Here is a 13,613-nt window from a genome sequence, read left to right as displayed (position 1 = left end):
TGTATATCACTTATTAGATTGGATTATATTTTGTTTATTTACAGGTAGCTCAAATGTGGGCGACCAGCTCCCAACAGGCCAGCTGTCAGTGGTTCCATGGAGGAGGACAGGAGTGAAGTATACCAACAACGAGGCCTACTTTGATGTCATAGAAGAGATAGATGCCATCATTGACAAATCAGGTCAGTGATTAATGCATGTGTAATTAGTGACCTATCAAGAGGGAGCAGAGAGGCGGGGCCAGCATTGCAGTTAAAAGTCAAGGACGCAATTTTGACACCTGAAAACTGTTCACGTTGTATGGTGTGCTCAGGGTTTTTTTTTTCAAAGACTGAACATTTTAAGAATATACTACTAAATAACAGGCCTGCTTTAAGCGTATTGGTACGCATACTATGGAACTAGTGCAGGGGTAGGGAACCTATGGCTCGGGAGCCAGATGTGGCTCTTTTGATGGCTACATCTGGCTCTTAGTAAGGGGTTGATTCACTAAGCTACACTGCTTAAGAAGCACAGCTTACTGTGACAGCGCAAGTAACATTTTCAAAGTAGGCTAGGCACACTACTGCTGTAGCATGCACTACTAACTTAGTTGCGCTACTCCAAAACTAACGGCCGCTCCAATTGTCCCACCCTGGATCCTGTCAGGTCCAGTGACTTTGTAGGACAGGATCCCTGCACTTTGATTGGCCCAAAAGGTTGCCTGTCACTTGACAGGCAGGTTATTGGGCCAAAGCGCAGGGATCTTGTCCTACAAACTGAATCAACCCCCAAGTCAGCGAGCTAATTGTACAAGCTGTTAGTCAGTATTTCTCCTGTCTGGCTCTCAGGGAAATTGTTGATGTTGCTGAAACCCAAGAGAAGCTGAAGACGTGTCTGACACTTCCGCTGCCCGGAGGATCAACTGTGTACACATCACCATGGCAACAGGGATGTGAGCCCTCTGCTGCGCATGCACACTGTGCCAGTTTGAAAGATATTGTATGGCTCTTACAGAATTACATTTTAAAATATGTGGCGTTTATGTCTCGCTCAGCCAAAAAGGTTCCTAACCCCTGAACTAGTGCTTTAGCGGTGCCCAGCTTCAGGGCTCAGTGCTGTGCGCCGCAACCACCTGCTTCGTTGCATCAAACTTGTGCCAACCTCTCACATATTGTAATGGAGCAGTCTCTTATCAGATGTCACCAGGGGGGTGGTGGAACTGTGGGTGCCAGGTAACAGGGGGCCTGGACTATCTACTACAGTGAGATGTCAGGTTCCAAATCCCTACGTTTACAGTTGGTATACTTGGCTTATAGGAAGAGTTGCTCTTGTGCCGCAGAGCTCATGGGAAAAGAACATTGGTGAGGCTCTGATTTGCTGTGATGACTTCCAGCTACTGTCTCTTCTATACTGCAGGCTGCACAGTGACCGCTGAGATCCAGGGAGTGATAGACGCCTGTGTAAAGCTGAGCGGGATGCCGGATTTAACCCTCTCCTTCATGGTATGTCTGTATGTTTCGTGGTACAGTGACACTGCCAAACTAGCCAAATGATTGGTTAATGTCATTAATAAAGTGTGTGTGTGTGTGTGTGTGTGTGTGTGTGTGTGTGTGTGTGTGTGTGTGTGTGTGTGTTTTTATCTTTAAAGGGAACTAGAGACAACCTAAAGAAAAGATTTTATACATACCTGGGGCTATCTCCAGTCCCATACGCACGGATCGCTCCCACGCCGCCGTCTTCTGCTGCCCGAAAAAGTCTCCCGTCACTGACGTCATCGGAGCCAGGCTACACAGAAGTGCGCCCTCTACGTATCTCTCCAGCGGCCGATGGAGAGATACGCAAAGAGCACACTTCTGCTACGCTAGACTGGCTCCGTCTGACGGAAGTGCGGGGACCCGGTTCTCGTAGATGCGGGCAGCGGAGGATGGCGGCGTGGGTGCGATCCGTGCGTATGGGGCTGGAGGAAGCCCCAGATATGTATAAAATCTTTTCTTTAGATTGTCTCTGGTTCTCTTTAAAGAAAACCTATACTGAAAATTAAAAGTCAAAATAAACATACACAAGTCATACTTGCCTCCCGTGCAGTCTACTCCTCAATCTATTTTTCCTCTCCTGCGTCCTGTTTGTCCACTGTGATCAATAGAATGCTCCGTCCTCCATTTTGAAAATGGCTATTACCCCATAACAGCTTCCTGGTCAGCACACTGTTAAACTGTAACATCGCCCACTTGAGCCATAGGGAAACATGGACACATCAGTTCTCCTCTCAGCTGTAACTGACAGCAACTAATATTTTACTGACCGCAACTGATATATTTCAGATCTGACAAAATATTGTCAGAACTGGAAGGGATTATTGTCAGAAGAAAATGGTGAGCTTCTGAGAGGAACTGATGGCAAGGTAGCTATGTAATGTTCATTTGAAGTTACCTCATGTCTTTATTTTAAATAATTTTACTCAGTACAGGTTCTCTTTAAGGGTAATATGGGGTAATTTAGTTATGCATTTGAATTACATTCAGGGATGCATTTGACTTTTGTCATATTAAAGTGGAACTCCAGTGAAATTCGGTATCTGTAAAATGTCTTCCTTGGTCAATTATTAACAGTCCGGCAGTCAGTCTTGTGATTCAAATAGCCCAGCCACACAACACTCTGGGGAAAAGCCTTCACTGTACCTGCTGAATGGACAGTGTGGAAAAGCAGCAGAATGATTTTACTGGCACTGTCAGGATTTGGATGCACTGTGTTTCCAGTGGTAATCACCAGCTGGTGGCTGGATGGTGTAATGGTTAGGGACTCTGCCTCTGATGCAGGAGACCAGGGTTCGAATATCTGCTCTGCCTGTTCAGTAAGCCGGCACCTATTCAGTAGGAGACCTTGGGCAAGTCTCCCTAACACTGCTACTGCCTATAGAACGCGCCCTAGTGGCTGCAGCTCTGGCGGTTTGAGTCCGCCAGGAGAAAAGCGCGATATAAATGTTGTTTGTCTTGTAATCATGGCTCATTTGATGGGTGGGATTTATGGAAGGACTAATCATCACCAAAGCACCGTCCCAGGAATAGGGCAACTTTGCTGCTTGGCTTATCCCTGACAAGGGCCACCAGGTTTTGTAAAGTCCCAGCTGAAATGTGGAATAACTCAAGTGTCAAGAGCATGTGGCAGATGGATACAGGGGGTGCCAGGCAGGAAGCTGGGCAGTTGTAAGTTGATTATACTTGGGCAATGAAAGCAGTAGTCAATAACTGGATAAGGAGCACAGAAGTGACACTAATAATACAGTATGAAATACATATATCCAGGCACACCGCCTCTAGTTAGGACATTAAATAAGTTATTAAGGAAAGGGAGGTGCTGAAGGGGGTGTGGCTAGAAAACAGCAAAAATCTATTAACCCTTCGCGCTCTCACATGCAAATGTTTAAACAAATGCATTCACTCATCCAGGTACAACTGTTATCCCTACAGCTAAGTTAAAAGCCGGGGTTTTATTTCCCAGAAGAATGCATTCTTATGCTTAGTCACCTATACTGCGCAGAAGTACCCAGGTAAACATAGGTGTCATAACTCTAGCCCTGTAACATGCATAGTGCAGACATGCAAACACATTCATTGCATCAAACCTATCAATGGATTAGGAGCACACATCCTGACGTCCTCTCCTGGGACAGACAGTGCATCTTACCAATCGCACAAGGGAGCTAACGTTATGTGTCCATGTGCACCATGCGCATACACCAGCATAAGCTGTGTGCATGCTGACAAACACATACAGGGGAAGGAGGGAGTGCACTGAATTAGACCCCAGCCACAGGGGTCAGTAACAAGAAAAAAATACATATATCCAGGCACACCGGCTCTAGTTAGGACATTAAATAAGTTATTAAGGAAATAATAATAATACAGTATGGAAGCATTGGATTCTTTGGCGCTTTTACAGTGTCCTGACCATCCTTAATCATTTTATTATTATTATTATTATTATTATTATTATTATTTAGTATTTATATAGCGCCGACATATTACGCAGCGCTGTACAGTGTATATATATCTTGTCACTAACTGTCCCTCAAAGGAGCTCACAATCTAATCCCTACCATTGCCATATGTCTATATTATGTAGTGTAAGTACTGTAGTCTAGGGCCAATTTTTTTTGGGGGGGGAGCCAATTAACTTATCTGTATGTTTTTGGAATGTGGGAGGAAACCGGAGTGCCCGGAGGAAACCCACGCAGACACGGAGAGAACATACAAACTCTTTGCAGATAGTGCCCTGGCTGAGATTCGAACCAGGGACCCAGCGCTGCAAGGCGAGAGAGCTAACCACTATGCCACCGTGCTGCCCAAATAAAGTGTCTGCCTTAATAAAGTGAACCTGAGGTGAGAGATCTATCGAGGCTGACCTATGTATTTTAAACAGTGCACATTGCCTGGCAGTCCTGCTGATCTTCTGCCTCTAAAGCTGTTAAGCTGTTAGCCATAGACCTTGAACAAGCATGCGGATCAGATGTTCAGAATCAGAATTCCTTTATTTCGCCAAGCATGGGTGGGCCGTGCCCGGAATTGGATTTGGCACATTGATGGCATAGAAAGAGTCAAAATCAACAGACAGGAGTAGTACACCAGAGCAAGAGTAGTACAACAGAACATGATTAATACAACAAGACATGAGAATACATATTTGTGGTAGGGTCCAGCAGGGACAGCAGCGTGTGACAGCAGATAACACTGGCATGACCTAACCAAGGCAGATAACAAGCAGCCGCAGCCAGGGTCGGATGTTAGGGGGGGGGGGGGGACAGTAGAACGGGCATAGTTCAAGAGTCTAATGGCAGTGGGGAAAAAGGTGTTCATGCGCCTACTGGTTTTTGCAGGGATGGACTGGAACCTCCGACATAGTTTGAGTCGCCTGAAAAAACTGTGACCAGGGTGTGAGTGGTCACACAATTTTCATTGCCCTGTTACGCAGCCTGGTGTTGTAGATGAGATCTCCGTTGAGCTGATGACCCTCTGAAGTTTGTATCTGTCACTGGTGGTGCAGCCAGCAAACCAGACCAGGATGGATGAGCAGAGAACTGACTCTATCGTCGCAGAGTAGAAGGACCTTAGAAGTTCTTGGGCAATACCAAACTTCTTTAGTTGCCGAAGGAAGAAAAGTCTTTGCTGAGCCTTCTTCTGAATTGCGGTGGTATTAGCCTTCCAGGTCAGGTCGTCAGAGATGGTCGTACCCAGAAGGCGGACACTAGGAACCCTAGCGACTTCTATACCCTCGATGTACATCGGGGGGGGGGGGGATTACTGGTATACTTCCTGAAATCAATGACCATCTCCACAGTTTTGGCTGTGTTGAGAACCAGTTTATTCTCTCTACACCAATTGCAGACTCTGTCGACCTCCTGGCGGTAGACCTGCTCGTCATTCTCACTAACAAGGCCAACAATTGTGGTAGCCGCCCTGAGGGGCTCCAGTGTTTGTCACTCTGGGTCTGGAGAATATGTTGCCCAGCTTCACAACCTGGGACCTGTTCGAAAGAAAGTCTGTGATCCAGAGGCGAAGAGTAGGATGGACTTCCAGCTCCGTGAGATTGTCATGCAGGATACGGGGGCAGATAGTGTTAAAGGCCGATCTGAAGTCCAGGAGAAGGATTCTAGCATAGGAGTTTGGCCTGTCTAGGTGGTCAGTGATAAATTCCAGGCAGATGTTGATAGCATCGTCCGTGGACCTGTTTGCTCTGTATGCGAACTGGAGAGGGTCCAGTCGGTCTAGAGTAGTGATCTTGAGCAGAGACAGGACCACTTTTTCAAAGGTCTTCATGACCACTGATGTTAATGACAAGATTAGCTGCATGCTTGTCTCGGGTGTGTGATTCAGACACTACTACAGCCAAAGAGATCAGGAGGACAGCCAGGTAACTGGTATTGTTTATACATATGTCAGCCTCCATATTCCTTCCCTTCCAGGTTCCCTTTAAACTTGTTGGTTGTCTGTGACATCTGAAATGCAGATTCCTATGTACACTGCTCTATTACCACCAGCAGATAGCACTGGTGTACACTTATAGAATATCTGCGTTAATAACTTATGAGAGATGGCAGGGTTAGGTATTAGTCAATGTTGTAGGACACAAAACAGACAATCATCTGCCAGTTTTGATTAGTGAACTTTAATGTGTTATTCCTGTTCTGGAAAAACAAAAGCAGAGCAGGTTGCTATGTAGTGTAAATGAAATGGGTTGAGATGGGTTAGAAACTACACTCAATAGGCTCTAAATGCATGTAGGGATTCACAATGTTGGCCCTAGATGGTGCTAAAAGTTCAAACTGCACTCATAAGGCAGCTAACTGGTGCCTCTGACAAAGTGGATCACTTCCCATTTGCAGCACAGTTATTACCGGACCTTGCTTCCCCTCTACAGATTTTTCCTTCTCGGGTTTGCTTTTCGTTTGCAATGCTTTACACTGACAACGCTGATATAGTGAAAAGCCTTGATTAGTGAAGAACCCCCCCCCCCCCCTCATTGATTTACTAAACAAAAACTAGCTGTGTTGAGGCAGCCATGAGAAATTAGGAATTTACTATGTCATTTCCACAGCCACTGCTATTTCGGAGTTTCAACTTTTAGTGATGTTGATAAACTTTTCCCTTACAAAAATGACAAGAAAAAGTTCACAAAACTTAGGCCTCATTTCCACTATACCACACAGATAGCCACACATTTCTACACACAGCACCACTATTGCTCGCTTACATGAAAAAAGGCGCGTGGGATTGTCTCTAGTAGAATTACTGATATTCTACTAATTCCAGTAGTAAAATATTGGTAATCTTTACTGATATTTTTACAATGTCTTGTCTTGATCTAATACTACAATCATTTAGAACCCTCCCTCTGCCAATGCCTATCCCTAAGACTGCCCTCTACCGATGCCTAAGTTCTCCCTCTACCGATGCCTAAACTCTCCCTCCACCGATGCCTATGCCTAAGCTCTCCCTCTACCGATGCCTAAGCTCTCCCTCTACCGATACCTAACCCTAAGCTCTCCCTCTACCGATACCTAACCCTAAGCTCTCCCTCTACCGATACCTAACCCTAAGCTCTCCCTCTACCGATACCTAACCCTAAGCTCTCCTTCTACCGATGCCTAACCCTAAGCTCTCCCTCCACTGATGCCTACCCTTAAGCTCTCCCTCCACTGATGCCTAACCCTAAGCTCTCCCACGACCGATGCCTAACCCTAAGCTCTCCCACGACCGATGCCTAACCCTAAGCTCTTCCTCTACCGATGCCTAACCCTTAACCCTCCCTCTACCGATTTCTAACCCTAAGCTCTCCCTCTACTGATGTCTAACCCTAAGCTCTCCCACCACCGATGCCTAATGCTAAGCTCTCCCTCTACCGATTTCTAACCCTAAGCTCTCCCTCTACCGATGCCTAACCCTGGGCTCTCCCTCTACCGATGCCTAACCCTAAGCTCTCCCTCTACCGATTTCTAACCCTTAACCCTCCCTCTACCGATGCCTAACCCTCCCTCTACCAATTTCTAACCCTAAGCTCTCTTTCTACTGATGCCTAAACCTAAGCTCTCCCTAGACCTCCCCCCTACTGATGCCTAACCTTAACCTACACCCACCGCAAAGCCTCGATTTGCGGCAAAGAAGGTACATTTTGGCACCCGATAGAATCGCAGAGGCATGTGCAAATGTGTGCATAGTGGGCACATTCTAATTTACCTTCTTTGCCACAAATCGCACCCATTTTAAAACCATGATTCCCGCAAAGAAAGGTAAACTTCAACGCCCGATGGCGGGCGCCACCATGTGCTGGAATTTCCCTTCTTTGATGCAAATCTGTCTTTTTTAATGTCTTTATAATGGGTGCCTATGGTGGCGCCCTTTTTTTTGGGGGGGGGGGGGCTCCTGCACCCTTTTTTCCTGATTAGTATTACTTATTGTTGTAGTGCTGGTCCTGTACAGTGAATGGGATAGCACTGTGTTGCATACAAAAATGCCTGGGCCACACTGGCACTAAAAAATGGATTGTTAATGGTTTGTAACAGAACAGATCCAAATGGATACTAATGGATCTGTTCACATTGGTCTGTTCGAACGGATCCATTCCGCACAGACCGCTGGATGGACTGCAATTTTGGATCTGTAGTCATTTTTCCGGATTGGCTGATGTGTCACATTGATCGCGCACTAACAGAACGGAGTGCCAGAGATGGAAAACTGATGCCTTTAAAAACTGACCTGTTCCACGGATCAGTATTTATACGGCTCAGTTTCCCATCCCTGCCAGTGTGAACTGGAGCCTTAGTGTGTTGTGTTTGTCTATGTACAGCTGGCAGATGGTATTTCCACTCTTGAGCTTGCATCTGGTGTTTTTTTTGTGACTGAGGTGGGTTTATACAGTATGTATGCAGAGTAGCAGCAAGGACAGTGCATCACCGATGGCATAGTTTTTCTCTTTTTTTTTTTCTTTCCCAGAATCCACGGCTCCTGGATGACGTCAGCTTCCACCCTTGTGTACGGTTTAAGCGTTGGGAATCTGAGAGAATCCTGTCTTTCATCCCTCCAGATGGCAACTTCCGACTCTTGTCCTACCATGTCAGCGCACAGAAGTAAGCAAGGGGAGCGGGAATGTAAACAGAGGTTACTGAAACATTTTTTTTATTTTTTATTTTTTTTTGTAATTCAATTTTTATTGGCGAGTTTTGAAGTTTGTAACACATAAACAAATGCATATCAACCATATTAGTTAAACCGAAAGACTAATAAAACTTTCACAGATCTTTCAAGTGCTAGACAGTTGTCACTCCTGAATAATCAAGTTTAATATTGGATCTCCTAGGTCTTGTAAACATAGCAGGGTAAAATCTAGCTGGCATCTAGTCCAAACCAGTGGCAAAAAAACATTGTTCTAGTTAGTAATATAAACATCAACATCCATCATTATAGAGACCCTGAGGAACTTAAAGGGAAGGTTCAGGGACTAGCTAAAAAAAATAAAAATCCATTTCCACTTACCTGGGGCTTCCTCCAGCCCGTGGCAGGCAGGAGGTGCCCTCCGCCCTGCTCCGCAGGCTCCCGGTGGTCTCCGGTGGCCGACCCGACCTGGCCAGGCCGGCGGCCAGGTCGGGCCTCTTCTGCGCTCCATGGTGCGTTCTACGCCGGCGCGCTGACGTCATCGGACGTCCTCCGGGTTGTATTGCGCAGGCTCAGAAATACTGAGCCTGCGCAGCACAGCCCGGAGGACGTCCGATGACGTCAGTGCGCCGGCGTGGAACGCACCATGGAGCGCAGAAGAGGCCCGACCTGGCCGCCGGCCTGGCCAGGTCGGGTCGGCCACCGGAGACCACCGGGAGCCTGCGGACCGGTGCCGAGGGCACCTCCTGCTTGCCACGGGCTGGAGGAAGCCCCAGGTAAGTGGACATGGATTTTTATTTTTTTTAGCTAGTCCCTGAACCTTCCCTTTAACCACCCTGGCGTTCTGATTAAATCGCCAGGGTGGCTGCGGGAGGGTTTTTTTTAAATAAAAAAAAAACTATTTCATGCAGCCAACTGAAAGTTGGCTGCATGAAAGCCCACTAGAGGGTGCTCCGGAGGCGAACTTCCGATCGCCTCCGGCGCCCAGAATAAACAAGGAAGGCCGCAATGAGCGGCCTTCCTTGTTTTGCTTACATCGTCGCCATAGCGACGAGCGGAGTGACGTCATCGACGTCAGCCGACGTCCTGACGTCAGCCGCCTCCGATCCAGCCCTTAGCGCTGGCCGGAACTTTTTGTTCCGGCTACGCTGGGCTCAGGCGGCTGGGGGGACCCTCTTTCGCCGCTGCTCGCGGCGGATCGATCAGGCAGCACACGCGGCTGGCAAAGTGCCGGCTGCGTGTGCTGCTTTTTATTTGACAAAAATCGGCCCAGCAGGGCCTGAGCGGCAGCCTCTGGCGGTGTTGGACGAGCTGAGCTCGTCCAGACCGCTCAGCAGGTTAACATGGCTAATACCTATAAATATACAGTATACTATAAAATGTGCGCTCTCTCATGCACAAATTGCAAAAACAGTGCAAGAAGATACGCTGTAAAGGTTCGCACTGGCACTTTTTGTCTATATTGGCCATCTTTTTTGCACTAGCACTTTCATTGGTATGCTTTACTCTAAATACTCTTTCACTTTTTTTGGCATTTTCTATGGTGTTATCTCCCTTACACCAGCACCATATGATATTTATGAATATTAACAATATTGCACAGATCTATGCATATTTATTTTTCTGCATTTTTATTGTATGCTTTACTGAAAATATGTTTATATTTTTTTCAGTTTTTGCAATTTTGTTCTTGAGATTTATTATTAGTATGTATACAGACTTATGGATGTCATGTGACCATGCCTTGTTTTTAACATTGTTTTTAAACATGCACATTTGATACAATAAAGAGTTTCTAAAAGGTGAAGCAGTGATTATTTTGATTTCGTCAATTATGACTTTAGAATGGGAATTCTGATTCTTGAGGTTGTTTGTGCGTGTCAAGTGAGAGGCAGCCTATTGGGCAAATCATAGTGCGGGGATAATGTCCTTTAAAGTGACTGGACCCGCAGGGGCTCAGGGTAGGACGAGTGGAGCTCTTGTCATTGCCAATTAGCAGGCATAAGTTTGTAGTGCTCACTATGCTACTATGATAAGGCCCCTTAACTCTGATAAGGCCCCTTAACTCTGATAAGGCCCCTTAACTCTGATAAGGCCCCTTAACTCTAATAAGGCACACTATGTGGCTTTTCACTCCGAAGCTAACACTTAGCGCCGGTTAGTGAATCAAGCCCCTTGTGTTTTTTCTTTTTGTGTGCAGTACTCAAGTAGTACATCAGTACACAACTTGGTATGTATAGATTGTCGAAACCACTTCACAACTTATTAAAGCAAACCTGTGGGGGTGGGGTTAGATACCTGAAGTGAAGAATCTGGAGGCTGCTATCTTCATTCTCTAATAAACAATTCCAGTTGGCTAACTTCTGTGTTTCAAGCTCTGCTTGTAGTATTTTTGAGGCTAGGTTCACAGTGGTCAGTTGCATAGCGAACGCATTACGAGTGTGAACTGCAGTGAAGACTGAACATAGACTCTAATACAAAGCCTGCATGCAGCTGGTTAGTAATAACTACCAAGTTACCCAGTTAAAACCCAGTACTGTGAATTATCAAATTATATGGGCAGTGAGATGACATGTAGAATTATTCTGCAACCCAACTGAACGCTGTGATCTAGCCTAGCCACTGGCCCAAAATGAGCTTGTAGATCAGGTGCTGGGACTTGTGTGTGTGACTTCGCTGGCTGCATGCTTGTTGCAGGTGTGTGGCTCAAACACTTCAGGTTCCTTTTAATGTGTTGGCTGATTGAGTTATGTAGCGATTTTTACCTTTTTTGCCCAAGACTTTTCCCTATGAATTTACAGCACCTGGAGCTGATGCCTAAATTACACCATCTACAGTTTTGATGTAAGGCAGCAAATTAAAATTTTTTGCCAAACACAATAACCCGATATCAAACACACACTTTGTTACTTCATTAACACTCTGCATAGATGTGTCTTGACAACATTTTAATGCATGGAATCCCTGGTGACAGGATTTTTCAGATATCGGATATACTCGCAAATAAGCCAAGGTACTCACTTTTCCCACACAAACCAGGAAAAAGTGATTGACTCACGTATAAGAGCCCCTACCCAGTATAGCCCCCCCCCCCCCCACCACCACAGTAGCCTGTTTAGCCCCAGTTCAAGTCAGCCCCTCTCCCCATAGCCAGATGTACCCCAAGGATTATACAGCTGTGTCTTAAGATGCCACTAGATGGCGTCATAGATATGAGAGACACGATTGCCACACAGGAAGAAACCCTGATCATTGTACCGCTGACATGTTGCTGGCTTCGATTCATAAGCCACGGGACATAGGTAGTCTTGAGCAGTACACACTACAAACCATGTTGCAGGGGATGGAGGGCATGGGCACAGCAGGGAGCCAGCTGGCAAGAGCAGGATCACTAGTGCACAATCCTTAAGCTCCTCTGCCAGTAACAAAACCTGCTCGACCATCTGTTCTGCTCCACTGACTCGCATATAAGCTGAGGGGATAACTTTTGAGCACATTTTTTTGTGCTGCAAAGTTAGGCTTATACGCGAGTATACAGTATACAGTAACTGTGACCTTGATCGCTGTGAAGAACAATCCAGTTGTGTCCACTGAAGAGGTCTACTTATCTTCTCAGTATTTGTTAAAGTGGACCTGAACTCTTGCACAGGACAGAAGGAAAACCAAGAGAAATGCAGCCTGTATGTATTCAGAGCATTTACCCTGTCCAATTCCCCCTGATCTGTGAATAATCACAAATGTAATTTGATCCCTCAGCTGCCATGGCAGAGAGCTAATTGATAAACACAGGATGTTAACCCTATATCTGCTTCCATGAAAGCAGGAAGTAGATACATTGCAGATTTATTGTAGGATTTTTATCGGCTGTAACAAAGAAATGTTTTTTTCTTTAAAGGTTATTATGCTGTTGCATATCTTTTAGAGCAGAGAGGAAGTTCTGAGTTCAGGTCCGCTTTAATGCTCAATATGCTCCTCCTGGTACAGTTCTGCAATTGATTGGTTGTTTTCTTTCAGCCTGGTTGCCATTCCAGTCTATGTGAAGCACGGGATCAGTTTTCGGGAAGGGAGCAGTTCTGGGCGATTTGAGGTGACGCTGGGACCTAAGCAGACAATGGGCAAAAGCGTGGAAGGTGTGACTCTTACCGGACAGATGCCGAAGGGGGTCCTAAATATGACTCTGACCCCATCTCAGGGGACCCACGTTTTCGATCCAGTGACCAAGGTGTGTTACATAGTTACATAGTTATTTGGGTTGAAAAACAACATCCCTCCATTGAGTTCAACCAGAATTGGGTGTGCCGTGTCAGATACAAATATGAATACACAGCATGAGGATACTCATTTTATATACAGTGAGGTAAAGAAGCATTTGATCCGCTGCTGAATTTGACCAGTTGCCTTCTGACCTGGAACTAACCAGTCTTTTTAATTGCAATGGTAGGTTTATTGTAGATGAGAGAGACAAACCAACCACGAAAGAACCCTCAAAAATCGAGTGTCCCAAAGTCAGAGCTTTGTCCATTGTAAAGAGTGAAACAAGAGGTTGGGGGGAGCATATGAGGTGTCCCACAGTGCATCACTGCTCAATCATATTTGTTGTCCCTGATAGCTAAACATGTCTCCAGGACCGCTGGAATGCAATGATGTGCCAGAGCCACAATAATCCAACATGTATACAGATTGTTTTGGATTGGTTGATCCTCATCAAGTTAGCAAAAATATTGCAAAGTTAAATTGATCACAGTACTACATGAACTTAAAATACTCTGTCTGCTTCCACAGCTGTTGTCTTGGGATGTCGGGAAAATTAATCCTCAGAAATTACCGAGTCTTAAGGGAACCATGGTCCTCCAAGCCGGATGCTCAAAACCAGATGAGAACCCAACCCTGAACCTGCACTTTAAAATCCAGCAACTGGCCATCTCAGGTACACACTGCACTGCCTGCCACTGCTTTTACTGCTTAGTTATAGTACAAGACCTCTAC

At 45.8% G+C, this 13,613-nt stretch overlaps 1 protein-coding gene across 1 annotated transcript in view; it reads left to right on the top strand.

The window, feature by feature from the left end:
- Positions 1-13,613, top strand: part of AP3M2 (adaptor related protein complex 3 subunit mu 2) — a 33,525-nt gene that overhangs the window by 14,465 nt on the left and 5,447 nt on the right. The window contains exons 4-8 of the mRNA XM_068274643.1: positions 45-182; positions 1,399-1,484; positions 8,469-8,602; positions 12,642-12,849; positions 13,410-13,554. Coding sequence (XP_068130744.1) covers positions 45-182; positions 1,399-1,484; positions 8,469-8,602; positions 12,642-12,849; positions 13,410-13,554 — 711 coding nt within the window. The remainder of the gene's footprint in view (positions 1-44; positions 183-1,398; positions 1,485-8,468; positions 8,603-12,641; positions 12,850-13,409; positions 13,555-13,613) is intronic.

This window comes from Hyperolius riggenbachi, chromosome 3, assembly GCF_040937935.1.
Source record: "Hyperolius riggenbachi isolate aHypRig1 chromosome 3, aHypRig1.pri, whole genome shotgun sequence".
Lineage (NCBI taxonomy): Eukaryota > Metazoa > Chordata > Amphibia > Anura > Hyperoliidae > Hyperolius > Hyperolius riggenbachi.
The sequence above is the reverse complement of the archived record's forward strand: the minus strand, read 5'-3'. Positions and strand labels throughout refer to the sequence as shown.